Below are 27,489 nucleotides of genomic sequence, written 5' to 3'. Positions count from 1 at the left end.
AAAGCAGTCACCGGCTAACGCGGTCACCGGCTAACGCGGTCACCAGCGAACGCGGTCACCAGCTAACGCAGTCACCGGCTAACGCGCCATCAAAGCTTCATTCATCTTTTCCTTCTGGTGTCACTTTGCTTTTTGGGGTTGATAAATCGTGGTCGCTCTGGAAGAAAACTTAAGTTCACACAACAGCGTGCAGAACGATGCTGCTGCAGGTTTTATATCATTATAAATGTGCTAAAGAAAAGCAGCCTGCAGGGTTATGAAATAAATAAAGTTACATGTTATACATCGAGCAGCTGATTCTCCTCCCACTCTCTCGCCATCCGGCCTCCAAAGGCAGCGAATGTCACGCCGGAAGCATTTTAAAATTATTATTATTAGTCGTATTCATTACGCCGCGTGACCTCACTTCCTGCAGGCGGGGTCAGCTCGGCATGCCGGGTAATAATTAAGAGGAAACTCTCCTGCAGATACATAAATAATACATGAAACATTTGTTCTTACGTCATCGAATAACACAAATGTGAATATTTCTGCTGTATTGTCACTTCCTATATTATATTATAACGTATTTATATCCCAGAGAGGAAACTCGGAAAGCAGATAAATAATTTTAATAAAATGAAGGAAACACAAAGTCAGACATTAATGAAGTTAAATAGATGTGACGTGAACACCCGCTGTACTGTATATGAAATACATGAATATATATGAGTGCAGCAGAAGCCCAGTGGTGCACATCTGGCAGCCGAGACGTGTGAACCACACGATGAACGCCGCGTCGTAAAGTCTGTCATGTGAATGTGAGCACAACACACACAGGAAGGAGAACCCCAGAGAGAAGAGAACCAAGCTATACACAATGAAAAGAAACAATATATATATATATATATATATATTCCCCCCCCCCCCCCTCCTCTCTCTCTCCAGTTCCACTGCACTGAGCAGGAGTGTCAGCCTCTCCCTCCATCCCACTGGCAGAGTCAACCTCCCCTTTAAATACTTCTGGATCTCATTAAAAAGTGAAGAAGGTGAGTAATAAATCCCCCCCCCCCCCCCATACATACACACACACACACACACACACACACACACACACATCCCCCAAACCCGTGCTGTGCATAGACGCCGTCCTGCAGAGCTTCTCTTTATTATCTCTCTCTGTGGCCTTTCAAGCTTTTCTCACCCACCTGGGGGGAGGAGGGGGGGGGGGTTCTGGTGGATCGATCGCGGGGCGCTAAGACCTTTTTCTGTCTTTAACGCTCGGTTTGTTTCGGTTGGTCTGAGAGAGCCACTCCACCTCCGCCGGACGCCAGGCTGCAAGACTCCAAGAGATGAGTTCATTATTCCCATTTGTTGTGGGGGGGGGGGGTCCTAGTTCTTGCGGGGCGTCTAAACCCCTTTTCATCCGAAGGGGATTGAGCTCGGGAGTTTTTTTTAGTGCCGCGACCAAACGGGAGCGTCGGAGGCGATCCGAGACCTCGGCATCGAACGGCCGGCGCTCACCTGAGACACAGGAACAGGAAGAAGGCCAGGAGCAGCGCTCACCTGAGACACAGGAACAGGAAGAAGGCCAGGAGCAGCACTCACCTGAGACACAGGAACAGGAAGAAGGCCAGGAGCAGCTCTCACCTGAGACACAGGAACAGGAAGAAGGCCAGGAGCAGCACTCACCTGAGACACAGGAACAGGAAGAGGGCCAGGAGCAGCTCTCACCTGAGACACAGGAACAGGAAGAGGGCCAGGAGCAGCTCTCACCTGAGACACAGGAACAGGAAGAAGGCCAGGAGCAGCGCTCACCTGAGACACAGGAACAGGAAGAAGGCCAGGAGCAGCACTCACCTGAGACACAGGAACAGGAAGAAGGCCAGGAGCAGCGCTCACCTGAGACACAGGAACAGGAAGAAGGCCAGGAGCAGCGCTCACCTGAGACACAGGAACAGGAAGAAGGCCAGGAGCAGCGCTCACCTGAGACACAGGAACAGGAAGAAGGCCAGGAGCAGCTCTCACCTGAGACACAGGAACAGGAAGAAGGCCAGGAGCAGCACTCACCTGAGACACAGGAACAGGAAGAGGGCCAGGAGCAGCTCTCACCTGAGACACAGGAACAGGAAGAGGGCCAGGAGCAGCTCTCACCTGAGACACAGGAACAGGAAGAAGGCCAGGAGCAGCGCTCACCTGAGACACAGGAACAGGAAGAAGGCCAGGAGCAGCGCTCACCTGAGACACAGGAACAGGAAGAGGGCCAGGAGCAGCTCTCACCTGAGACACAGGAACAGGAAGAAGGCCAGGAGCAGCACTCACCTGAGACACAGGAACAGGAAGAAGGCCAGGAGCAGCTCTCACCTGAGACACAGGAACAGGAAGAAGGCCAGGAGCAGCGCTCACCTGAGACACAGGAACAGGAAGAGGGCCAGGAGCAGCTCTCACCTGAGACACAGGAACAGGAAGAAGGCCAGGAGCAGCACTCACCTGAGACACAGGAACAGGAAGAAGGCCAGGAGCAGCGCTCACCTGAGACACAGGAACAGGAAGAGGGCCAGGAGCAGCGCTCACCTGAGACACAGGAACAGGAAGAGGGCCAGGAGCAGCACTCACCTGAGACACAGGAACAGGAAGAGGGCCAGGAGCAGCGCTCACCTGAGACACAGGAACAGGAAGAGGGCCAGGAGCAGCGCTCACCTGAGACACAGGAACAGGAAGAAGGCCAGGAGCAGCGCTCACCTGAGACACAGGAACAGGAAGAAGGCCAGGAGCAGCGCTCACCTGAGACACAGGAACAGGAAGAAGGCCAGGAGCAGCGCTCACCTGAGACACAGGAACAGGAAGAGGGCCAGGAGCAGCGCTCACCTGAGACACAGGAACAGGAAGAAGGCCAGGAGCAGCGCTCACCTGAGACACAGGAACAGGAAGAAGGCCAGGAGCAGCTCTCACCTGAGACACAGGAACAGGAAGAAGGCCAGGAGCAGCTCTCACCTGAGACACAGGAACAGGAAGAGGGCCAGGAGCAGCTCACCTGAGACACAGGAACAGGAAGAAGGCCAGGAGCAGCTCTCACCTGAGACACAGGAACAGGAAGAAGGCCAGGAGCAGCGCTCACCTGAGACACAGGAACAGGAAGAGGGCCAGGAGCAGCGCTCACCTGAGACACAGGAACAGGAAGAAGGCCAGGAGCAGCGCTCACCTGAGACACAGGAACAGGAAGAAGGCCAGGAGCAGCTCTCACCTGAGACACAGGAACAGGAAGAAGGCCAGGAGCAGCTCTCACCTGAGACACAGGAACAGGAAGAAGGCCAGGAGCAGCGCTCACCTGAGACACAGGAACAGGAAGAAGGCCAGGAGCAGCTCTCACCTGAGACACAGGAACAGGAAGAAGGCCAGGAGCAGCGCCACCTGAGACACAGGAACAGGAAGAGGCCAGGAGCAGCTCTCACCTGAGACACAGGAACAGGAAGAAGGCCAGGAGCAGCACTCACCTGAGACACAGGAACAGGAAGAAGGCCAGAGCAGCGCCACCTGAGACACAGGAACAGGAAGAGGGCCAGGAGCAGCGCCACCTGAGACACAGGAACAGGAAGAGGGCCAGGAGCAGCACTCACCTGAGACACAGGAACAGGAAGAGGGCCAGGAGCAGCGCTCACCTGAGACACAGGAACAGGAAGAAGGCCAGGAGCAGCTCACCTGAGACACAGGAACAGGAAGAAGGCCAGGAGCGCTCACCTGAGACACAGGAACAGGAAGAAGGCCAGGAGCAGCGCTCACCTGAGACACAGGAACAGGAAGAGGGCCAGGAGCAGCGCTCACCTGAGACACAGGAACAGGAAGAAGGCCAGGAGCAGCGCTCACCTGAGACACAGGAACAGGAAGAAGGCCAGGAGCAGCGCTCACCTGAGACACAGGAACAGGAAGAAGGCCAGGAGCAGCTCTCACCTGAGACACAGGAACAGGAAGAAGGCCAGGAGCAGCGCTCACCTGAGACACAGGAACAGGAAGAAGGCCAGGAGCAGCTCTCACCTGAGACACAGGAACAGGAAGAAGGCCAGGAGCAGCGCCACCATGGAGACGCAGTGGCCCAGGTAGTTGATGACCACGGCCATCTGGTAGTGCATCTTGCCTTTCTTCTGCAGGGAGAGGAGGAAACGAGGGATGAGTCCTCTGGTGGAGAGAGATGTTCTCAGGATGAGACTCCAGAGACTGGACCCTCTTTTATTCTCTCCTTTTCCTTCCATCTCTCCTTCTCTCTCTCATTCTTCTCCCTCTCCGGAGAGTCCTTCTGTCATTTTGAATTCATACAATATAATATACTAATATTAAATACTACCAGTTACTGTCACTAACGCCACCGACACGGAGCCCAGCTGGCCGAGCAACACACACGCACACTCACACACACACACACACACACACACACACACACACACACACACACACACACACACACACACACACACACACACACACACACACACACACACACACACACACACACACACACACAAGCTCACGGTACCATGATGACGGAACAGGAGGAAGTAGAGGTGTTAAAGGGAGTGGAGGTGTTAAAGGTAGTGGAGGTGTTAAAGGGAGTGGAGGTGTTAAAGGGAGTGGAGGCGTTGGAGGTAGTGGAGGTGTTAAAGGTAGTGGAGGTGTTAAAGGTAGTGGAGGTGTTAAAGGTAGTGGAGGTGTTAAAGGGAGTGGAGGTGTTAAAGGTAGTGGAGGTGTTAAAGGGAGTGGAGGTGTTAAAGGTAGTGGAGGTGTTAAAGGGAGTGGAGGCGTTGGAGGTAGTGGAGGTGTTAAAGGTAGTGGAGGTGTTAAAGGTAGTGGAGGTGTTAAAGGTAGTGGAGGTGTTAAAGGGAGTGGAGGTGTTAAAGGTAGTGGAGGTGTTAAAGGGAGTGGAGGCGTTGGAGGTAGTGGAGGTGTTAAAGGTAGTGGAGGCGTTGGAGGTAGTGGAGGCGTTAAAGGTAGTGGAGGTGTTGGAGGTAGTGGAGGTGTTAAAGGGAGTGGAGGCTTTGGAGGTAGTGGAGGTGTTAAAGGTAGTGGAGGTGTTGGAGGTAGTGGAGGTGGTCGGGGTTTTGGTTATGTTCTGTCTCTTTCGATTATTATCTCTTTATTCTCATCTTTAGTCTCTTTGTGTTGTGTCTCTTTGTGTTGGTCTCTTTGTGTTGTGTCTCTTTGTGTTGTGTCTCTTTGTGTTGTGTCTCTTTGTGTTGTGTCTCTTTGTGTTGGTCTCTTTGTGTTGTGTCTCTGTGTTGTGTTGTGTCTCTTTGTGTTGTGTTGTGTCTCTTTGTGTTGTGTCTCTTTGTGTTGGTCTCTTTGTGTTGTGTCTCTTTGTGTTGTGTCTCTTTGTGTTGTGTCTCTTTGTGTTGTGTTGTGTCTCTTTGTGTTGTGTTGTGTCTCTTTGTGTTGTGTTGTGTCTCTTTGTGTTGTGTCTCTTTGTGTTGTGTCGTGTCTCTTTGTGTTGTGTCTCTTTGTGTTGTGTTGTGTCTCTTTGTGTTGTGTCTCTTTGTGTTGTGTCTCTTTGTGTTGTGTCTCTTTGTGTTGTGTTGTGTCTCTTTGTGTTGTGTCTCTTTGTGTGGTGTTGTGTCTCTTTGTGTTGTGTTGTGTCTCTTTGTGTTGTGTCTCTTTGTGTTGTGTCTCTTTGTGTTGTGTTGTGTCTCTTAGTGTTGGTCTCTTTGTGTTGTGTCTCTTTGTGTTGGTCTCTTTGTGTTGTGTCTCTTTGTGTTGTGTCTCTTTGTGTTGTGTTGTGTCTCTTTGTGTTGTGTCTCTTTGTGTTGTGTCTCTTTGTGTTGTGTTGTGTCTCTTTGTGTTGGTCTCTTTGTGTTGTGTCTCTTTGTGTTGTGTCTCTTTGTGTTGTGTTGTGTCTCTTTGTGTTGGTCTCTTTGTGTTGTGTCTCTTTGTGTTGTGTTGTGTCTCTTTGTGTTGTGTTGTGTCTCCTTCATGACCCCAGCAGCCTACCTGCCTCCTCCCTTCCCTCTGGGGCCATCAGACCCTCTGGCCTGGAGGTGGAGGCTGGTTCTGGTTCCGGTATAAACTTCCCCCTCGAGGCTCTGAGGGTTCCACAGAGAACATCTCCTCCTGAGACTCCGGGCGGTGACTCACATTTCCATTGTGATCGGATTCCCCCAGCAGCGACAGTAATCTATGCTGTAAATGGATTTATGTAACCTGCTGGTGTCTATGCCTAGATTAAATATGGACATGTTTAATCCCTGCCTCTCCCACCCTGAAAACCGTTATCCCATTCACTTTAATTCTCTGCAGCAGCTCAAATATTTAACTCTTTTTAAAGTCTACGGAGAACAAATTGCTCCACGTTATTCACTTCTGATGCAAGAATGTACAACAATATCTTTACGAGGCTTCGTCAATACACACACACACACACACACACACATTGGTGTGACTGGTTCAATGACGAAATTAGAAAAAAATAAAAAATGATGTACATGCATATATTATTTTCATTGAAACAGTTGGAGATATATATATATATATAAACACACACTTATATCTATATATACATGTACACATATACATACATACATATATATCACAGATATATTTATATGTATATATATATATATATGTATATATATATACATATATATATACATATACATACATATATATATACATATATATATATGTGTATATACATATATGCCCCCCCCCCTCATAGAGTGACACCAGAGAAAGTGTGATGACGAGCTGCATCTCCATCTGGATGGAAACAATACCTCAAAGAGAAGTGAGCCGAGAGGATTAAGAGGAGCTCAACCCGTTCATTCCACACACACACACACACACACACACACACACACACACACACACACACACACACACACACACACACACACACACACACACACACACACACACACACACACACACACACACACACACACACACACACACACACACACACACACACACACACACCGCTCGTGTGATGTTTAATTATTTTTCCTTTCTAGGTTTGCACTCTGTTGTATTACACTCACCAGTCAGATGCAAGTTAATGACATTTTTTGCCCATTTTAAATTGTAATATTTATCCCTAACATTCCTAATATGGGCGTAGGCCGACTTGAAGCGTGCACACACACACTCAACATGCAGCTTCAGTTCTCCCCCAGCAGGACAGAGCTGCTCCCGGCTGGCAGCTCCATCTTTAGTCATGACACTAGATCCCTCCTCCTCCTCCTCCGCTGCAACACACAACGTGCTGCGTGTGTCAGTGCAGCTCGGCTCACATGGTGGAGCTGACGGAGGCTCCACCTGCCTGAACAGCATCATGTGACTCTGTTCCCGTCCTGGGAGTGGCAAAAAAAAACAAATCTACCTCAAAGGACGTATCCGGCCGCTCAACACTTTTACTGCCCCAGCGAAGCCGGGCGTAGACGTCTTCACATCCCACGCCCTGAGAGACTCAGAGCGTGAGATAAGACCCGCCCACTCGCTCAGGTGTGAGGATGTGTCAGCCACGAGAGTCACACACACACACACACCTGACTCACTGTCCTCAGAGGACACTAAGGACACTATTGAGACCAGGCTCGCTACGACCTCTGACCCTCAGCTCCTCTTCTCTGAATATCCGGGTCGATACAGGCTGGACTTTAAAATGGAAACCACTTCAACTCCCCTCCTTTTGTTTTATTTTTACCCCATATCAATCACACCTGGTGATTTGATTTCACGGACCGTAAAATAAAAAGGAAAGAGAATCCCAGAGCGTATGAAAGGTCGGCGGCGTGTCTCGTGCTCGGAGCGATCGATGGCGTCAGACTCAACGTCTCGGGAAAAACCAAGAGTCTCGTTCCACATAAATAAATAAATGAATAAAGTTAGTTTACATCTCACGGATCCATGAGGGAGTCTCTGCATCTGGTCACCTCACTGGCAGGTTCAGACCTTTCCCATATTCATATCTAAAATCTTTATTTATTTATATATATATATATATATTATCATCAGCCTTTTAAAACATAAAAAACAGGAAGAAAACCGAATTCTTTATCCTATCAAAATAAATCTGTCTGTATTTCAAATGAGGTAATTACTTTTTCAGAAAGGTGTTTTCTAAGAATGTATTTAATCTTATATATATATATATATATATAGTGTATATGTGTATATAGGTCACAGTAGTACGTTTCCTGCCACCTCTAAGTGGACCGTACCATTCTCCTTGACCTTGAAAGATAGATAGATAGATATGTACTTTATTAATCCCCAAGGGGAAATTTGTCTTCCCAGGTTTCACCGGAGGTTGATTTAGGAGAAGAAGACTTTTAGACTGGACCCGACTGGACCAGACTGGACCCGACAGGACCCGACAGGACCCGACTGGACCCGACTGGACCCGACTGGACCGGACTGGACCCGACTGGACCGGACTGGACCAGACTGGACCCGACTGGACCAGACTGGACCCGACAGGACCCGACAGGACCTGACTGGACCGGACTGGACCCGACTGGACCCGACTGGACCCGACTGGACCCGACTGGACCGGACTGGACCCGACTGGACCGGACTGGACCCGAGCAGCACCGAGCAGCAGGAGGACCGGGGAACCGAACCCCCGGTCCAAATCTACTGGGAATAAACATCGCGCTGGCCTCCCGCCCTCAGGCCTCAGCTGCTGCTGCTGCTGTTGTTGTTGTTGTTGTTGTGTTTGGGGATGTCGCGGTGGAGGCCTTACCTCCTCCTGCAGGATGGCCTTGCACATGGAGTAGTTCCCCCTCAGCGCCCACGTCCCATTAGCAAGGCACTCCCTAAACACGTTATCTGAGAGAAAGAGAAGAACAGAGAGCAGCTGTAAGAGAGACATCCTCTCATCCTCTCATCCTCTCATCCTCTCATCCTCTCGTCCCCTCTTCCTCTAATCCTCTCGTCCTCTAATCCTCTCGTCCTCTAATCCTCTCATCCTCTCGTCCTCTCTTCCTCTAATCCTCTCGTCCTCTCTTCCTCTAATCCTCTCGTCCTCTAATCCTCTCATCCTCTCATCTCTCATCCTCTCTTCCCTTTAACAAAGCTACATTATCATAATGTGTATTTTGGGTGAAAGGATTATTGATAGAAACCCTTTGGGTGGGTTCTAGATCAAAGCATTGGAACCATAAAGGGTTCTCAGTAGAACCCTCTGGATTGAGTCTAGATGGAACCCTTTGAACATAGACGGGTTCTCAGTAGAACCCTTTGGTGGGTTCTAGATCAAACCCATGGAACACAGACCCTGTGGCAGACTGATGGAACCTCCAGGGTTCTGGTGGAATCATTAGTCATGAAAGGGTTCCCTAAGGAACCTCCTGGGGTGAAGGGTTCTGGTGGAAAGCTTTCACATCTGGTTCTGAGCCCTCTGGAACGGGTTCTACCAGGAACCCAAACAGGGGTCAACGGGGACCAGCAGTTGTGCATTTCACTGTGTAAAGTATCTCTAAGTATGTGAAAGTATTTATAAGTATTCATAAGTATCTCTAAGTATGTGTAAGTATTTATAAGTATTCATAAGTATCTCTATGTATTTATAAGTATTCATAAGTATCTCTAAGTATTTATAAGTATTCATAAGTATCTCTAAGTATTTATAAGTATCTCTAAGTCTCTATAAGTATCTCTAAGTATGTATAAGTATGTCTAAGTATGTATAAGTATCTCTAAGTATCTCTAAGTATTTATAAGTATCTCTAAGTATTTATAAGTATCTCTAAGTATGTATAAGTATCTCTAGGTATTTATAAGTATCTCTAAGTATGTATAAGTATCTCTAAGTATGTATAAGTATCTCTAAGTATTTATAAGTATCTCTAAGTATGTATAAGTATATATAAGTATTTCTAAGTATCTCTAAGTATTTATAAGTATTTATAAGTATCTCTAAGTATATATAAGTATTTATAAGTATCTCGCGACCCTACTTCCTGTCAGCTGACCCTACTTCCTGTTGCGAAGCGACCGCGACAGGATGTACAGCGGGAACACATTGGGGATTGTTTTACGCTCTAAAACTGTGAAATGATCTCAAGATAATAATTACTTTATAATATTATATTAATATATAATATCATACTAAAATATAATATATTACTATATAATATAATATATAACTATATAATATAATATTAACATATCATATATAACTATATAATATAATATATTACTATATAATATTAATATCATATATTACTATATCATATAATATTACTATAAAATATATTACTATATAATATAAATATATCATATATTACTATATAATATAATATTACTATAAAATATATTACTATATAATTGACTATTTTTGCAAACAATTACAATAACTCGTCTCTTCTAAAGCCGACAGATTAATCAGACACAAAGAAAACAAGTAAAGAGTCTCAAAATGACAGAGTGGCAAACATTAATGAGCAATTTGAGAGAGAGAGACAAAGAAATAGAGTGAGGGAGAGAGAGTGAGAGGGAGTCAGAAAGAGAGAGAGAGATAATCATAAGTAAATGTTTTAATAATGAGCGTCGGAGGTGAGAAGGGAGGAGGTGCAGTGGGAGGAGGTGAGGAGGGAGGAGGTGCAGTGGGAGGAGGTGAGGAGGGAGGAGGTGAGGCGGGAGGAGGTGCAGTGGGAGGAGGTGAGGAGGGAGGAGGGAGATGGTGAGGAGGTGCAGTGGGAGGTGAGGAGGGAGGAGGTGAGGAGGGAGGAGGTGCAGTGGGAGGAGGTGAGGAGGGAGGAGGAGGTGAGGAGGGAGGAGGTGCAGTGGGAGGAGGTGAGGAGGGAGGAGGTGCAGTGGCAGGAGGTGAGGAGGGAGGAGGTGCAGTGGGAGGAGGTGAGGAGGGAGGAGGTGAAGTGGGAGGTGTAAGGGTTGTAGGTACTGGAACCCAAAAGCACGACAAACAACGGAATGCAGGAGGAGGCAGTTTACTGTATGTTTCAGGCAGGGTCAAAACCAGGTAGACAGTCCAACAGGGCAACGAATCCAAAAAGGGGCAGGCAAAATCTTGAGTCGGGTAAACAGGCGAACAGGGTCGTAACAGGCAGGTCAAGAAGAAACTCTAATAACGCTGGAAGGTTTGGCGGTGACACACAAGACAATCTGGCAGAGGACAAGTGGAAGTGAGGGAGCTAAATAGTGAGGGACTAATGAGGTGATGGGCTGCAGGTGAGAAGGGCGTGAGGACCAGGTGAAGGTAATGAGGGACTAACGAGGTGATCAGAGGCAGGGGAGAAGGGCGTGAGGACCAGGTGAAGGGAATGAGGGACAATCAGGTGAGGGTGACAGGATCTGGAATGACAGGAGAGTTAATGAAACATGTAAGCAGGATGAATTTCACTAGGAAGGTGGGGAATTCGTGACAGAACCTCCCCTTCTAGGGACGGCCCTTGACGTCCCACTGGGCTGATCAGGATGAGCATGGTGGAAGGCAGTGATCAGGGAGGGGTCCAGAATGTCACGAGTGGGGACCCATTGTCGCTCCTCCGGCCCGTAGCCCTCCCAATCCACGAGGTATTGAAGTCCCCTACCCCGTCGCCGAGATTTGAGCAGGCGACGGACCGTGTAGATAGGATCCCCGTCGAGAAGCCGGGGGGGTGGTGGGGGTCTGGGGGCGGGGTGAAGCGGGCTCTCCTCGACAGGTTTAACCCTGGAGACGTGGAAGGTGGGGTGAACTCTCATGGCTGGTGGTAGACGCAGCCGGATGGCTGCAGGATTAATGACCCGTGACACCGGAAACGGGCCCACGAAACGAGGAGCCAGTTTCTTGGACTCCACTCTGAGGGGAAGGTCCCGTGTAGAAAGCCAGACCCGTTGTCCTGGAACATACTGAGGTGCAGGGAGGCGACGTCTGTTGGCAGACCGTTTGTAGCGCTCGGAAGTGCGCATCAGCGTGGAGCGGGCCTGCCTCCAAGTGCATCGGCACCGCTGGATAAACGCCTGGACAGAAGGAACACTGGCCTCGAGTTCCTGCTCCGGGAAGAGTGGGGGCTGATATCCACGGGCACACTGGAAGGGTGAGAGCCCTGTGGCTGAGCTGGGAAGGGTGTTGTGGGCATACTCGACCCACAGAAGTTCCTTGGACCAGGATTGCGGGTTGCGGGAGGAGAGGCATCGTAACGCTGTCTCCATCTCCTGGTTCATGCGCTCCGCCTGTCCATTAGATTGCGGATGGAACCCTGACGACAAGCTGACTGTGGCCCCCAGTAGCCTGCAAAACTCGGCTCAAAAACGAGAGGTGAATTGTGGGCCACGGTCGGAGACCACATCCATGGGCAGACCATGGGAGCGAAACACCTCCTGCAACAGGATCTCAGCCATTTCCTTGGCGGTAGGCAATTTTGTCAGTGGGATAAGCCGGGCAGATTTGGAGAATCGATCAATAACTGTCAGAATAACTGTGTTACCACAGGAGCTGGGTAGGCCGGTTACGAAATCCAATGCAATATGGGACCAAGGGCGATGCGGAAGTGGTAGAGGGTGGAGGAGACCAGAGGGAGCCTTGCGGGAGGTCTTGTGCTGAGCGCAGACTTGGCAAGCACCAACGAATCCCTTGGTGTCCTCCTCCATGGACGGCCACCAAAAGCGTTGCTTGAGCATTGCTAGTGTGCGTCGGATGGCAAGCAAGGCGAGAAGAGTGACCCCACTGGAGCACCTGCGAGCGGAGGTGAGCAGGAACAAACAACCGGTTAACCGGCCAAGCACTGGGAGCAGGATGTTCGGCGTTGGAGCGTTTTACCCTGTCCTCCACCTCCCAGGTTACTGCACCGACAACACACTCAGGAGGGAGGATACCTTCAGGATGAAGGGGAGAGCTCTCAGGCTGGAACTGACGGGACAAGGCATCTGGTTTGAGGTTCTTGGAGCCTGGTCTGTAGGAGAGCAACAAATCAAAGCGATTGAAAAAAAGGGCCCACCTAGCTTGACGAGTGGTCAGTCTCTTGGCCGAGCGGATATATTCCAGATTCTTGTGATCCGTCCAGACCACAAATGGCTGCTCCGCTCCCTCCAACCAGTGTCTCCACTCCTCCAATGCCAGTTTGACCGCCAACAACTCCCGTTTCCCAATGTCGTAATTCCTCTCTGCAGGAGACAGCTTCCGGGAGAAGAAGGCACATGGATGAACCTTTTGGTCCTTAGCCGACCGCTGAGACAGGACCGCTCCTACCCCGTTGTCAGAGGCGTCCACCTCCACAATAAACTGCCGGGCAGGATCTGGAAATATGAGGATGGGAGCAGAGGTAAAACGGAACTTTAACTCACTGAACGCCGCTTCAGCCGCAGAGGACCACCGGAAGGGCACGAGTTGGGATGTGAGAGAAGTGAGGGGGGTAGCCACGGAACTGTAGTTACGGATGAACCGCCGGTAGAAGTTGGCAAAGCCAAGAAAGCGTTGAAGTTCCTTTCGAGTGACAGGCACAAGCCAGTCAGCGACTGCTCTCGTCTTGGCTGAGTCCATCCGGATATCACCAGCATTGATGACAAAACCAAGGAATGATACCGTTGTGGTGTGGAACTCACACTTCTCTGCTTTTACGAAGAGGTGGTTCTTCAAAAGCCTTTGGAGGACTTGACGAACATGCACCACATGTTCCTGTGGAGACTTTGAAAAGACAAGAATGTCATCCAGATACACAAAAACGCTAATATTGAGCAGGTCCCGGAGAACCTCATTGATCAACCCCTGGAAGACTGCCGGGGCATTGGTGAGACCGAACGGCATAACCAAATACTCATAATGTCCACTAGGAGTATTAAAGGCAGTCTTCCATTCATCCCCCTCTCGAATTCTTACCAAATGGTAAGCGTTACGGAGATCGAGCTTGGAAAAAATGGTAGCACCTTGTAGCAGCTCAAATGCAGAGGAGATAAGGGGAAGAGGGTACCTGTTCTTCACCGTAATGTCATTGAGTCCTCTATAGTCTATGCACGGCCGCAGGGTCTTGTCCTTCTTACTGACAAAAAAAAAATCCAGGTCCCGCAGGAGACGAAGATGGTCTAATGAGACCCGCAGCCAGAGAGTCGTTGATATATCTCTCCATTGATTTAGTCTCCGGAGCAGATAGTGAAAACAGTCTACCCCTGGGAGGGCTTGTACCTGGAAGCAGGTTAATGGCACAGTCATATGGACGATTCGGCGGCAACGATATGGCCCGGGTCTTGCTAAACACCCCCTTCAGATCAAGGTATTCCTTGGGAACCTGGGAGATATCTGTAGAATCAGAGGGATCAACCCGACTAGGGACAAATGATGAAACAGGTTTTAGGCAAACAGCATGGCAATGAGCACTTCATTGTAATATAGTTCCTGTAGCCCAGTCAATGTGTGGATTATTGATTGATTGATTGATTGATATATTTATTTGTCGTTTGCCAGAGTACAGGTACAAAAGCATCGAAATTACAAGAAAGGGTGGATGAAAGATTACAGCATAACATGAGGGAAGAAGGCGAGAAAAAACACCAACCCCCCGACTATGCCCCGAGAGGGTACAGTGGGAGCAGGAAAACACCTTAGCACATAAGCACATACATTTTAGACATGACTTGCAACGAGTAGGAAGGGGAGGAGGTAATCCAACAACTGGGTGATCTAAGCCCATCCATTGGGGCAGAAGGTAACCAGCACCGACAAGCAGCCAGCCGGTCCGGGCGCCATCACAGCAGCGCCAGCCAGCCCCGTCCGGTCACACTGGGGTAAAAGCAGGCGAAGGCGTGGGATGGGGGAGGGGTAGTGAATGCAAATCAGTATTATTGAAAGTTCGTGTGCGTGTTCTGGTATGTCATCCTCCCCAGGCCACAACAGACAGTTTTCTCAGTCCGCAAGATGCTCGTTGCCATGGAGATAGCCTTGAAAGGCCCTGGGAGAAAACAACCACAGGTGTCTGTGGATAGGGGAAGGGAATGAGAGGTTCTCACTTCAGCGATCTTCAGGAGTTGTTGTTCCAGTAACCTTGGCCAAGGCCCGTTCTGGTTGAGGGAGCCAAGCAGATAAGATTGGGATTGTTTGGTCTTCCAGCAGCTACATCCAATTTAGCACCTACTATTCCACCACTTTCCTCCCATTTTCAAATCGATCCAATTTCGTCGGGCAGCCTTTAGGGGCTTTTAACGGCTGTCACCGCTTCCTTAATTTTCCGATAAACCAGGGCAACGCCAAATCCAAACAGCAGAAATCCTGTAATCATAGTTCCGAATAGGTGGATGTCATCTACGCCTCCACGGAAAGGCTGCTAGGCACACGACACGTCCATCGTGTAACCAGCTGCAACGTCCCGGCAGGACGGGCAGGTTCCAACCCAAGCTTCGCCGAGAAGACGGTGTCAATTGCGTTGAGAGACCAGTTGATCAGATGATCAGTTGATCGGTCCATGGTTTTAGTTCAAGAGCGATGAGAGAGTCTCTCAAGTATAAAACAAGACAAGACATGTCTCCTAAGCCATGGGTAGCCCAAAATGACTGGCTGCTGTGGTGAATGGATGAGGTGAAAGGTGAGTGTCTCACTGTGAGTACCTGACATGGTCATCGGCAGCGGAGTGGATTGATGAGTGACCCTGCAGAGGAGATGGCCGTCTAAAGCCGTGGCGCGGATGGGTTCCTCCAGGGCTATCCGCCCGATACCCAGCTGTGAAGCGAGTCATGTCCAGGAGGTTTGCATCTGCACCAGAGTCAATGAGAACAGAAACAGTGTGATAGTTCCCTGAACATAGCAGCTGAGCCTTAATCAAAGGTCGAGAGGGCGTTTAAAGCACATTCCGGCTCACCAGCGCCTCTGGATTACTGGTGAGCCCCTCTTTACTGGACAAGAGGTTACAAAATGACCGCCTTGACCACAGTAAAGGCATCGATTCTGCTGCAGGCGGCGCTGTCGCTCAGCGGTGGAGAGTCTGGTCCGCCCCAGCTGCATAGGCTCCGAATATCGACCGAACGTCAAAGTCCCGTCCGACGGGACCCTTCGAGGATAAGCGGCAGGGAGCAGTATTGGTAGAGTGACCGAAAAATCCTCTCCTTTCTCCGTTCGCAGACGACTGTCGCCACGGATGGCCAGAGCGACCAACTCATCCAAACCAGCAGGAAGATCTCGAACCGCCAATTGTCCTTGATGCGGCCCGAAGGCCGTGGTAGAATCGTCAAGCGATTCATCGTTCCAGCTGCTGTCGGCAGCTTTGGTGCGGAACTCGATGGAATATTCCGACACGGGCCTCGCCCCTGCTTCAGCTCTAATAACCTCGAGCGGCCTCTTCCCGGTGTGGCGTGATCAAGACTTTCAGCAGTTCGTCAGAAAATAGCTGGACCAAGAACAGCTTAACGATCCTCGTTGCCACTCAGCGGTCCCCAGTCCCTGGCTCTGCCCGTGAGTAGAGAGACAATGTGCCACCGGGACCTCTCTGAGGGAAAGGCAGAAGGCTGAAGCTCAAAGGCGAGAGAGCACTGGACCAGGAATGGCCGACAGGAACCAGGAACCCCCGAACAACGCTCCGGTGGAGGCAAGCGCGCCTCTGACCCGGACGCAGGGTGAAGCGGAGGTCTGGAAGAAGAAACAGCATCTGAACCCCGAGCCGCATCAGAGAATTTCAGCAGTTGATCACGGAGAGACTCCATGTTGCGCTCGTGGCGGATGTTCATGGACTCCATAGCTTGCGTTATGTCGGCGAGCTGCTGCTCGTGTCGGTGTCCGTCTGCATCATAGGTCCTGTCCCGAAAAGTGGGAAGTCGGCTGGGTTCATATCTTGGCCAGATTGTACTGTAAGGGTTATAGGTACTGGAACCCAAAAGCACGACAAACAACGGAATGCAGGAGGAGGCAGTTTACTGTATGTTTCAGGCAGGGTCAAAACCAGGTAGACAGTCCAACAGGGCAACGAATCCAAAAAGGGGCAGGCAAAATCTTGAGTCGGGTAAACAGGCGAACAGGGTCGTAACAGGCAGGTCAAGAAGAAACTCTAATAACGCTGGAAGGTTTGTCGGTGACACAAGACAATCTGGCAGAGGACAAGTGGAAGTGAGGGAGCTAAATAGTGAGGGACTAATGAGGGGAGGGGCTGCAGGTGAGAAGGGCGTGAGGACCAGGTGAAGGGAATGAGGGACTAACTAGGTGACCAGAGGCAGGTGAGAAGGGCGTGAGGACCAGGTGTAGGGAGTGAGGGACTAACGAGGTGATCAGAGGCAGGTGAGAAGGCGTGAGGACCAGGTGAAGGAATGAGGGACTAACGAGGTGATCAGAGGCAGGTGAGAAGGGCGTGAGGACCAGGTGAAGGAACGAGGACTAATGAGGGAGGGGCTGCAGGTGAGAAGGACGTGAGGACCAGGTAAAGGGAATGAGGGACAATCAGGTGAGGGTGACAGGAACTGGAATGACAGGAGAGTTAATGAAACATGTAAGCAGGATGAATTTCACTAGGAAGGTGGGGAATTCGTGACAGGAGGAGGTGAGGAGGGAGGAGGTACAGTGGGAGGAGGGAGGTGAGGCGGGAGGAGGTAAGGAGGTGAGGAGGGAGGAGGTGCAGTGGGAGGAGGTGAGGAGGCAGGAGGTGAGGAGGGAGGAGTGAGGAGGTGAGGCGGGAGGAGGTGCAGTGGGAGGAGGTGAGGAGGGAGGAGGTGAGGCGGGAGGAGGTGAGGAGGGAGGAGGTGCAGTGGGAGGAGGTGAGGAGGGAGGAGTGAGGAGGTGAGGCGGGAGGAGGTGCAGTGGGAGGAGGTGAGGCGGGAGGCGAGTCACGAACCCGGAGGCTCATCGGTCTGGACCCCGCCCCCCATACGGCTGTCCCCGCCCCCCATACGGCTGTCCCCGCCCCCCATACGGCTGTCCCCACCCCCCATGCGGCTGTCGCCGCCCCCCGTGCATATGCTCGGCAACAGGCAGATGGACAGATGAATGTTAGCATAGCTTAGCACAGAGACGGGCAACGGGCTAGCAGCTAGCCGGTCTCTCGTCAACACGTTTCTTGGAGCTCCAGAGAGCTTCTGATGGTGTGTTGGTGAATATTAATGAACACGTTGTGTTTCTGTCATAAACCAGGAGCTCTGCGAACCGTCAACAATAAAGAGTTTCACAACGCTCCGTCACCACGAGCACGGATGTTATCGTAAGACTGGATATTCTTTGGCGAAAAATGAATGAAATCCGTTTTTGTCACAACGTCTGTAACGTTGTGCAAGTGACTTTTTTTCGTCCCGATGTGCGCGCACACGCCGGCATCCGAGCTCTGCGGCGCGCGAGACGGAGATCGGAGTCGTGTTAACGCGACACTAGAGACAGAATGACACGCTGCTGGAGAGACGACCAACAACAGACGGATTGAAGCTCATTCTGTGCATGCGTTAAATGTGTAAAAAAAAAAAAACTAGTTAAACCTGTCATTTAATTAACGCGTTATTTTTCACAGCACTAAAAAATATACAAGTCAAGTTTTATTGTTTCCTTCCTTTACTGTTGCAAATATACTTTATTTGCTGGTTTATCACCTTTATTGATTTAATATAACAAACGTCACCGTTTCACACTTAATTCATGGCAACAACTTAAGAATTGTGACGTTTTATTCTTTCTCTTATTACCTTTGCATTGAAAATGCGGAAGGTTATGTTTTGATCGCCGTGTATTTATTTATTTATTTATATGCGTGTTATTCGCATAACAACAAAAAAATTAAACCGAATCGCATGCAATTTGGTGGGATGATTGGTTATTATCCGGGAGCCATTTGATTAGATTTTGGGATCGATTGGGTCAAAGGTCAAGGTCATGAAAAGGTAAAAATCTTCTTGAATCACATGAAATTTGGTGGGATGATTGCTTATTATCCGGGGGCCATTTGATTAGATTTTGGGATCAATCGGGCCAACGGTCAAGGTCAAGGTCATGGAAAGGTCAAAATCTTCTTTTTACCATAGCGCTGTCAATTTGTATCCAATTGGCAACTAATGCCAACATGTTCAGAATTCAATGCCCAATCTTGTGATATGCGAAGGTATGCAGTGCCCATTCTAGTTACACTGTGTTTAAGTCATTAAAATACTACAGGAGCCCAGACAGGACAAAAGAAATGGGAGGGGCCAGTCAAACCGCCTGCACTGTCCTCAAGTGGAGCTATTATGGGATGGATTCATGGAGACTTGTTGCTCACGCAGTCTGTGACAGGAGGAGTCAGAGGGAGGAGTCAGAGGGAGGAGTCAACGGTTCAATCTGCAACAACGCTCAATGCCGCAAGAACTACGCTACTGTCTCTTTAAATCGAGGATTGGTCTCGATCTAATTTTAGAAGTAATTTTGAGTCCCGACTAACGTGATTCATACCACTGCTGTTCAGACACACACACACACACACACACACACACACACACACACACACACACACACACACACACACACACACACACACACACACACACACACACACACACACACACACACACACACACACACACACACACACACACACACACACACACACACACACACACACACACACACACACCCTCAGCTTGTATTTAAACATGTTGCTGTAAGTTGAACTATGAACATTTACTCATGAACTCCTCAAGGACACGTCTGAGGAACTTTACAGTCTGCACCTCTGGACCCTAACTAGCCCCTCTGGCCCCTAACTACCCCTATGGCCCTTAATTACCCCTCTCGCCCCTAACTACCTCCTCTGGCCCCTAACTACCCCTCTGGACCCTAACTACCCCTCTGGCCCCCAACTACCCCTCTGGACCCTAACTACCCTCTGGACCCTAACTACCCCTCTGGCCCCTAACTACCCTCTGGCCCCTAACTACCCCTCTGGACCCTAACTACCTCCTCTGGACCCTAACTACCCCTCTGGACCCTAACTACCCTCTGGACCCTAACTACCCCTCTGGACCCTAACTACCCCTATGGACCTTAACTACCTCCTCTGGACCTTAACAACCTCCCCTGGCCCCTAACTAGCCCTCTGGCCCTTAACTACCTCCTCTGGACCCTAACTACCCCTCTGGCCGCTAATTACCCCTCTGGCCCCTAACTACCCCTCTGGACCCTAATTACCCCTATGGCCCCTAATTACCCCTCTGGACCCTAACTGCCCCTCTGGACCTTAACTAGCCCCTCTGGATCCTAATTGCCCCTCTGGACCTTAACTACCCCTATGGACCCTAACTAGCCCACCTGGCCCCTAACTACCTCCTCTGGACCGCTAACTACCCCTCTGGACCCTAATTACCCCTCTGGACCCTAACTACCCCTCTGGCCCCTAACTACCCCTCTGGACCCTAACTACCCTCTGGACCCTAACTACCTCCTCTGGCCCCTAACTACCCCTCTGGACCCTAACTACCCTCTGGACCCTAACTACCTCCTCTGGCCCCTAACTACCCCTCTGGACCCTAACTACCCCTCTGGACATGAACTGCCCCTATGGCCCCTAACTACCCCTCTGGACCCTAACTACCCCTCTGGCCCTAACTACCTCCTCTGGCCCCTAACTACCCCTCTGGACCCTAACTACCCCTCTGGACCCTAACTACCCCTCTGGCCCTAACTACCCCTCTGGACCCTAACTAGCCCCTCTGGCCGCTAACTACCCCTCTGGACCCTAACTACCCCTCTGGACCCTAACTAGCCCCTCTGGCCCTAACTACCCCTCTGGACCCTAACTAGCCCCTCTGGACCCTAACTACCCCTCTGGACCCTAACTACCCCTATGGACGCCCTACCTCTAAACCTATCAAGTACCACTTAAACTGCTGTTCTTGTTTAGTTTTCCTTCTTCTCGTTTCATATCTAAATGAAGATGTTCATATATAAATAAAGATGTTTGTGTACATTTGGCTTTCTTTTTAATCGTATGTATTGAGCGTGGTGCTCCAGCGCGGCGTCATCTAATAAAGGAGGTTTGAGTAATAATGAAACAGCTTAAAGCGAGATGAAGAGGATCTCCTCGTCTTCTGGTGGCGGTGAATCAGTCACCGGGGAGATGGGGAAGAGCCGGCGGCCGGGCGCCACGTCCTGGGCTTTAATATGTCGTGTTGTGCAGCAATGTTTTGGCAGATTTTCAGGTTTTTCAACACCTTTAAACCGTAATTTAAAAAAAGAAACATGATAATAAAATATATCAAACATGATAATAAAATATATCAAACATGATAATAAAATGTATCAAACATGATGATGAAAATATATCAAACATGATGATGAAAATATATCAAACATGATAATAAAATGTATCAAACATGATGATGAAAATATATCAAACATGATAATAATAAATATATCAAACATGATAATAAAATATATCAAACATGATAATAAAATGTATCAAACATGATGATGAAAATATATCAAACATGATGATGAAAATATATCAAACATGATAATGAAAATATATCAAACATGATAATAATAAATATATCAAACATGATAATAAAATATATTAAACATGATAATAAAATATAGTAAACATGATAATAAAAAATATTAATCATGACAATAAAATATATCAAACATGATAATAAAATATATTAAACATTACAATAAAATATATCAAACATGATAATAAATATATATTAAACATTATAATAAAATATATCAAACATGATAAAAAAATATATCAAACATGATAATAAAAAATATGAAAACATGATAATAAAATATATCAAACATGATAATAAAAAATATATAAAACATGATAATAAAATGTATATCAAACATGATAATATCAAACATGTGTTGGTGGTTTAGGGTTTGGGTATTTTTATATTTTTCATACGTTTCAGAGGCCATATTGCATATTTGAGCACACGAGCACACGAGCTCCGGTGGTTCCGTTTGGTGTTTTCTGAACAACGTTATTCGTCTTTAACGAAACTCGATCAACAAAACGCCTCCTTTGAACTCAGTGAGGTAACCGGCCGTTAAACCTCTGACATCGAAGCTTCCAGCCAACGAAGCGACAGCGCCGGCTTCATTAAACGCTCCTCCCTCAACCTCCTCTGACCTCACTGCTGAGGAAATATGAAATATTCAAAAAGGAATGAATAATAAACACGTACTAAAAATACTCCTTTGAGTTGAGGCCTCACCTGAGTGTCTTCGGGGTGATATCATTGAGGGAATCTCACGCTCAGGAAGGATTCGGCCTGATTCTCCGGAACGTAAACACCTTTTGGGTCCGCGGTGACCTTCGCTGCTGGGGTCAGCCCGGGAAGTGTGTTTAAGGCTTTGGTGCTGAATGGAGATTATGTTAATCCTGAAGGTGAAATGAACCTTGCAGTGTCAAATTACTGGTGATCTGAATTATCCTCCCCCCTCCCCTCCCCTCGGGGTCCTGTGGGGGTTTCACGCTTTGAATGACCAACAAACACATGAGCTGTTCTTCTCCTCACAACAAATGAAAAGAGTTCACAACATCAGGACTGAGAAGGAGGGATGTATAGACACCGTATACAACTCTGGATGAGACCTGTCAATCACCCTGTAGCCCCGCCCCTAAAGCGTCCCCTGCTCTATGGTCTGAGTGACTCTAAATGACCATAAAGTACTAAATGATGACATCATACTGTATCGAAGAAGACTTGAAACTAGAGACTGAGACATAAACTCATGTTTACAATGTTTACTGAGGGAATACATCAGAGGCATTATATAGACTTCTATACAACCAGAGGAGCCCCCTGGTGGTCAGGAGAGAGAATGCAGCTTTAACACATGAAGCATAGACTTCTATACAACCAGAGGAGTCGCCCCCTGGTGGTCAGGAGGGAATGCAGCTTTAACACATGAAGCATAGACTTCTATACAACCAGAGGAGCCCCCTGGTGGTCAGGAGAGAGAATGCAGCTTCAACACATGAAGCATATACTTCTATACAACCAGAGGAGTCCCCTGGTGGTCAGGAGAGAGAATGCAGCTTTAACACATGAAGCATAGACTTCTCTACAACCAGAGGAGCCCCCTGGTGGTCAGGAGAGAGAATGCAGCTTTAACACATGAAACATAGACTTCTATACAACCAGAGGAGTTGCCCCCTGGTGGCCAGGAGAGAGAATGCAGCTTCAACACATGAAGCATAGACTTCTATACAACCAGAGGAGTCACCCCCTGGTGGTCAGGAGAGAGAATGCAGCTTCAACACATGAAGCATAGACTTCTATACAACCAGAGGAGTCCCCTGGTGGTCAGGAGAGAATGCAGCTTTAACACATGAAGCATAGACTTCTCTACAACCAGAGGAGCCCCCTGGTGGTCAGGAGAGAGAATGCAGCTTTAACACATGAAACATAGACTTCTATACAACCAGAGGAGTCGCCCCCTGGTGGTCATGAGAGAGAATGCAGCTTTAACACATGAAGCATATACTTCTATACAACCAGAGGAGTCGCCCCCTGGTGGTCAGGAGAGAGAATGCAGCTTTAACACATGAAGCATAGACTTCTATACAACCAGAGGAGCCCCCTGGTGGTCAGGAGAGAGAATGCAGCTTCAACACATGAAGCATAGACTTCTATACAACCAGAGGAGTTGCCCCCTGGTGGTCAGGAGAGAGAATGCAGCTTCAACACATGAAGCATAGACTTCTATAACAGTCTGAGTGGCTCCTCCTCTGGGGACCATGACGTCTGAACCTGATGGCGGTCCGTGCTCAACCGTCTCAAGACAAACATTTGAGGCCAGACTTCTCCTCAGAACAGAAGTGCATCTGATCTGTTTGCTGCAGCAATTAATGCTCAGCTGTACTTTAAAGAGTTAAAACCTGCAGAGGGGTTCAGGGAGAGTTCGACATCAGAGCAGAAATCTGAACCACTTTAAATGTGAAACATTGACAGAACGCATCCGATCATCCACGGCTCACACACGCTTCCTCGTTTCAGACGCAGCGTCTCGGACTGAAGCGCATCCAGCATCTTCCGCCTGTTGGCCTCCCAGCCGCCTCCTTTCTTCTTTGTGTACTGGGTTGTCTTTCTACACTTTTCTCGCTAATTTGTATACTCATGCTAATTAATGTTTAATTATGTAAACAGGATTTTCCAGAGGCGGAAGCCGAGGAGGAGGAGGAGAGGGTGAAATGAAATGTGTCTTTGTGTGATGCTGTTGTGTCCGGGTCACTTACTGGTGGTGTTGTATCTGACGTAGAACATCTCCGGACACGGCCGCGCCACCATCTCCCGGGCGCCGCCCGCCAGCAGGTGCCGATGCAGGAGAGTCAACAGTCAGACACGCATCGCCCGCAACGGCTGGCAATAAAAGCGTGTGCGGTTTGGAACAATGTGTTTGTGTGCACGGGAGGTAAGGATCGAGCGTCTCGGATCTATTTACAGCGTCTTTGAAGTTTTTGCCGTCTATATCTCGAGTTCATCACAACGGTTGTCGGGTTTTCCACGAGGAGCTCGGCGCCGCCAATCAGTTTCACGCATTGTGGGACTCACGCGCGCTCAGGGTTCGGTTCCAGGAGGCCAGCGACTGCACTGCGGAGGAACGACAACGATCAATACCTCTGTGTTGCACCTCCCAGAGCGAGGAAACCTCGTCACAGCTTAGCGGCTACTAAACACCGGGACGGAGCTCCTCCAGCAGCCACGGGCCGCCGACCGGGACCGGGCCACTGGTGTTACTGCAATAAGTGACGAATATTGAGATGTTCTTTTCTCTTTAAAGATCCAGGAATAACGATGTTGTGCGAGGGCAAAGCCGACGCTTCAGTCAGATGGATTTTTTAAATCGAGTTTTCTTTTTGTAGTGAGAACAAATGAATGAAAGGAAAAAAAAAATATTTGAAAACAGAAGGAAAATGCAGATGATTCCGTTTTATTGGAACTAACTTCAACAACTAAAAACATGTATATTCCTTCTAAAATTGATTTTTCGATCAACGTTGGCAGGGAAGTGGAGACGGATTCATAAAGTTACACCAGAGCGTCTGTTACTGTGGTTACAGTGTAGGTGTTACGTTGTGTTGTTACATTGTGTTGTTACGTTGTGTTGTTACATTGTGTTTTTACGTTGTATTGTTACATTGTATTGTTACATTGTATTGTTACATTGTGCTGTTACGTTGTGTTGTTACATTGTGTTGTTACGTTGTATTGTTACATTGTATTGTTACGTTGTGTTGTTACGTTGTATTGTTAAATTGTATTGTTACATTGTGTTGTTACGTTGTGTTGTTACGTTGTATTGTTACGTTGTGTTGTTACGTTGTGTTGTTACATTGTGTTGTTACGTTGTGTTGTAATGTTGTATTGTTACGTTGTGTTGTTACGTTGTGTTGTTACATAGTGTTGTTACGGTGTGTTGTAATGTTGTATTGTTACGTTGTGTTGTTACGTTGTGTTGTTATGTTGTATTGTTACGTTGTGTTGTTACGTTGTATTGTTACATTGTGTTGTTACGTTGTGTTGTGTTGTTACATTGTGTTGTTACGTTGTATTGTTACATTGTATTGTTACGTTATGTTTTTACGTTGTATTGTTACGTTGTGTTGTGTTGTTATGTTGTGTTGTTACGTTGTATTTGTACGTTATGTTTTTACGTTGTATTGTTACGCTGCGTGGTTACGTTGTGTTGTTATGTTGTGTTGTTACGTTGTATTGTTACGTTGTATTGTTACGCTGTGTGGTTACGTTGTGTTGTTATGTTGTGTTGTTACGTTGTATTGTTACATTGTATTGTTACGTTGTGTTGTTACGTTGTGTTGTTGTGTTGTTACATTGTGTTGTTACGTTGTATTTTTACGTTGTGTTGTTACATTGTGTTTTTACGTTGTGTTGATACGTTGTATTGTTACGTTGTATTGTTACGTTGTGTTGTTACGTTGTATTGTTACATTGTGTTGTTATGTTGTGTTGTTACATTGTGTTGTTACATTGTATTTTTACGTTGTGTTGTTACGTTGTGTTTTTACGTTGTGTTGATACATTGTGTTATGTTGTGTGGTTGTATGTTTGTGTTGATGTGGTTACTAAGCCCATCCATTGGGGGCAGAAGGTAACCAGCACCGACAAGCAGCCAGCCGGTCCGGCGCCATCACAGCAGCGCCAGCCACAGCCCCGTCCGGTCACACTGGGGGTAAAAAGCAAGCGAAGGCGTGGGATGGGGAGGTAGTGAATGCAAATCAGTATTATTGAAAGTTCGTGTGTGCGTGTTCTGGTATGTCATCCTCCCCCAGGCCACAACAGACAGAGTTCTCAGTCCGCAAGATGGTCGTTGCCATGGAGATAGCCTTGAAAGGTCCTGGAGAAAACAACCACAGGTGTCTGTGGATAGGGGAAGGAATGAGAGGTTCTCACTTCAGCGATCTTCAGGGAGTTGTTGTTCCAGTAACGGCCTTGGCCAAGGCCCGTTCTGGTTGAGGGAGCCAAGCAGATAAGATTGGGATTGTTTGGTCTTCCAGCAGCTACATCCAATTTGCGCACCTACTATTCCACCACTTTCCTCCCATTTTCAAATCGATCCAATTTCGTCGGGCAGCCTTAGGGGCTTTCAACGGCTGTCACCGTTTCCTTAATTTTCCGATAAACCAGGGCAACGCCAAATCCAAACAGCAGAAATCCTGTAATCATAGTTCCGAATAGGTGGATGTCATCTACGTCCTCCACGGAAAGGGCTGCTAGGCACACGACACGTCCATCGTGTAACCAGCTGCAACGTCCCGGCAGGACGGGCAGGTTCCCCCGAACCCAAGCTTCTCGTCGAGAAGACGGTGTCAATTGCGTTGAGAGACCAGTTGATCAGATGATCAGTTGATCGGTCCATGGTTTTTAGTTCGAAGAGCGATGAGGAGAGAGTCTCTCAAGTATAAAACAAGACAAGACATGTCTCCTAAGCCATGGGTAGCCCAAAATGACTGGCTGCTGTGGTGAATGGATGAGGTGAAAGGTGAGTGTCTCACTGTGAGTACCTGACATGGTCATCGGCAGCGGAGTGGATTGATGAGTGACCCTGCAGAGGAGATGGCCGTCTAAAGCCGTGGCGCGGATGGGTTCCTCCAGGGCTATCCGCCCGATACCCAGCTGTGAAGCGAGTCATGTCCAGGAGGTTTGCATCTGCACCAGAGTCAATGAGAACAGAAACAGTGTGATAGTTCCCTGAACATAGCAGCTGAGCCTTAATCAAAGGTCGAGAGGGCGTTTTAAAGTTCACATTCCGGCTCACCAGCGCCCTCTGGATTACTGGTGAGCCCCCTCTTTTACTGGACAAGAGGTTACAAAATGACCGCCTTGACCACAGTAAAGGCATCGATTCTGCTGCAGGCGGCGCTGTCGTTCAGCGGTGGAGAGTCTGGTCCGCCCCAGCTGCATAGGCTCCGGAATATCGACCGGAACGTCAAAGTCCCGTTCCGACGGGACCCTTCGAGGATAAGCGGCTTGGGGGAGCAGTATTGGTAGAGTGGCCGAAAAATCCCTCTCCTTTCTCCGTTCTCGCAGACGACTGTCGATACGGATGGCCAGAGCGACCAACTCATCCAAACCAGCAGGAAGATCTCGAACCGCCAATTCGTCCTTGATGCGGCCCGAAAGGCCGTGGTAGAA

General features: G+C 48.6%; 1 protein-coding gene across 6 annotated transcripts in view; it reads right to left on the bottom strand.

The window, feature by feature from the left end:
- Window positions 1-27,489, bottom strand: part of LOC130203758 (corticotropin-releasing factor receptor 1) — a 54,002-nt gene that overhangs the window by 8,743 nt on the left and 17,770 nt on the right. For 3 of the 6 annotated variants that reach the window (XM_056430155.1, XM_056430156.1, XM_056430157.1), the window contains 2 exons: window positions 8,705-8,790; window positions 4,012-4,118 (listed from right to left, as the gene is read on the bottom strand). In XM_056430155.1, the coding sequence (XP_056286130.1) occupies window positions 4,012-4,118; window positions 8,705-8,790 (193 nt within the window). Of the gene's footprint in view, window positions 1-1,503; window positions 1,527-4,011; window positions 4,119-8,704; window positions 8,791-15,495; window positions 15,678-24,071; window positions 24,123-27,489 lie in introns of those variants that run through there. The other 3 variants (XM_056430159.1, XM_056430160.1, XM_056430161.1) reach the window with 3 other exon arrangements.

Source organism: Pseudoliparis swirei, chromosome 13 (assembly GCF_029220125.1).
Source record: "Pseudoliparis swirei isolate HS2019 ecotype Mariana Trench chromosome 13, NWPU_hadal_v1, whole genome shotgun sequence".
Lineage (NCBI taxonomy): Eukaryota > Metazoa > Chordata > Actinopteri > Perciformes > Liparidae > Pseudoliparis > Pseudoliparis swirei.
Note: the sequence above shows the minus strand (reverse complement) of the source record. Positions and strands in the feature narration are given on the sequence as shown.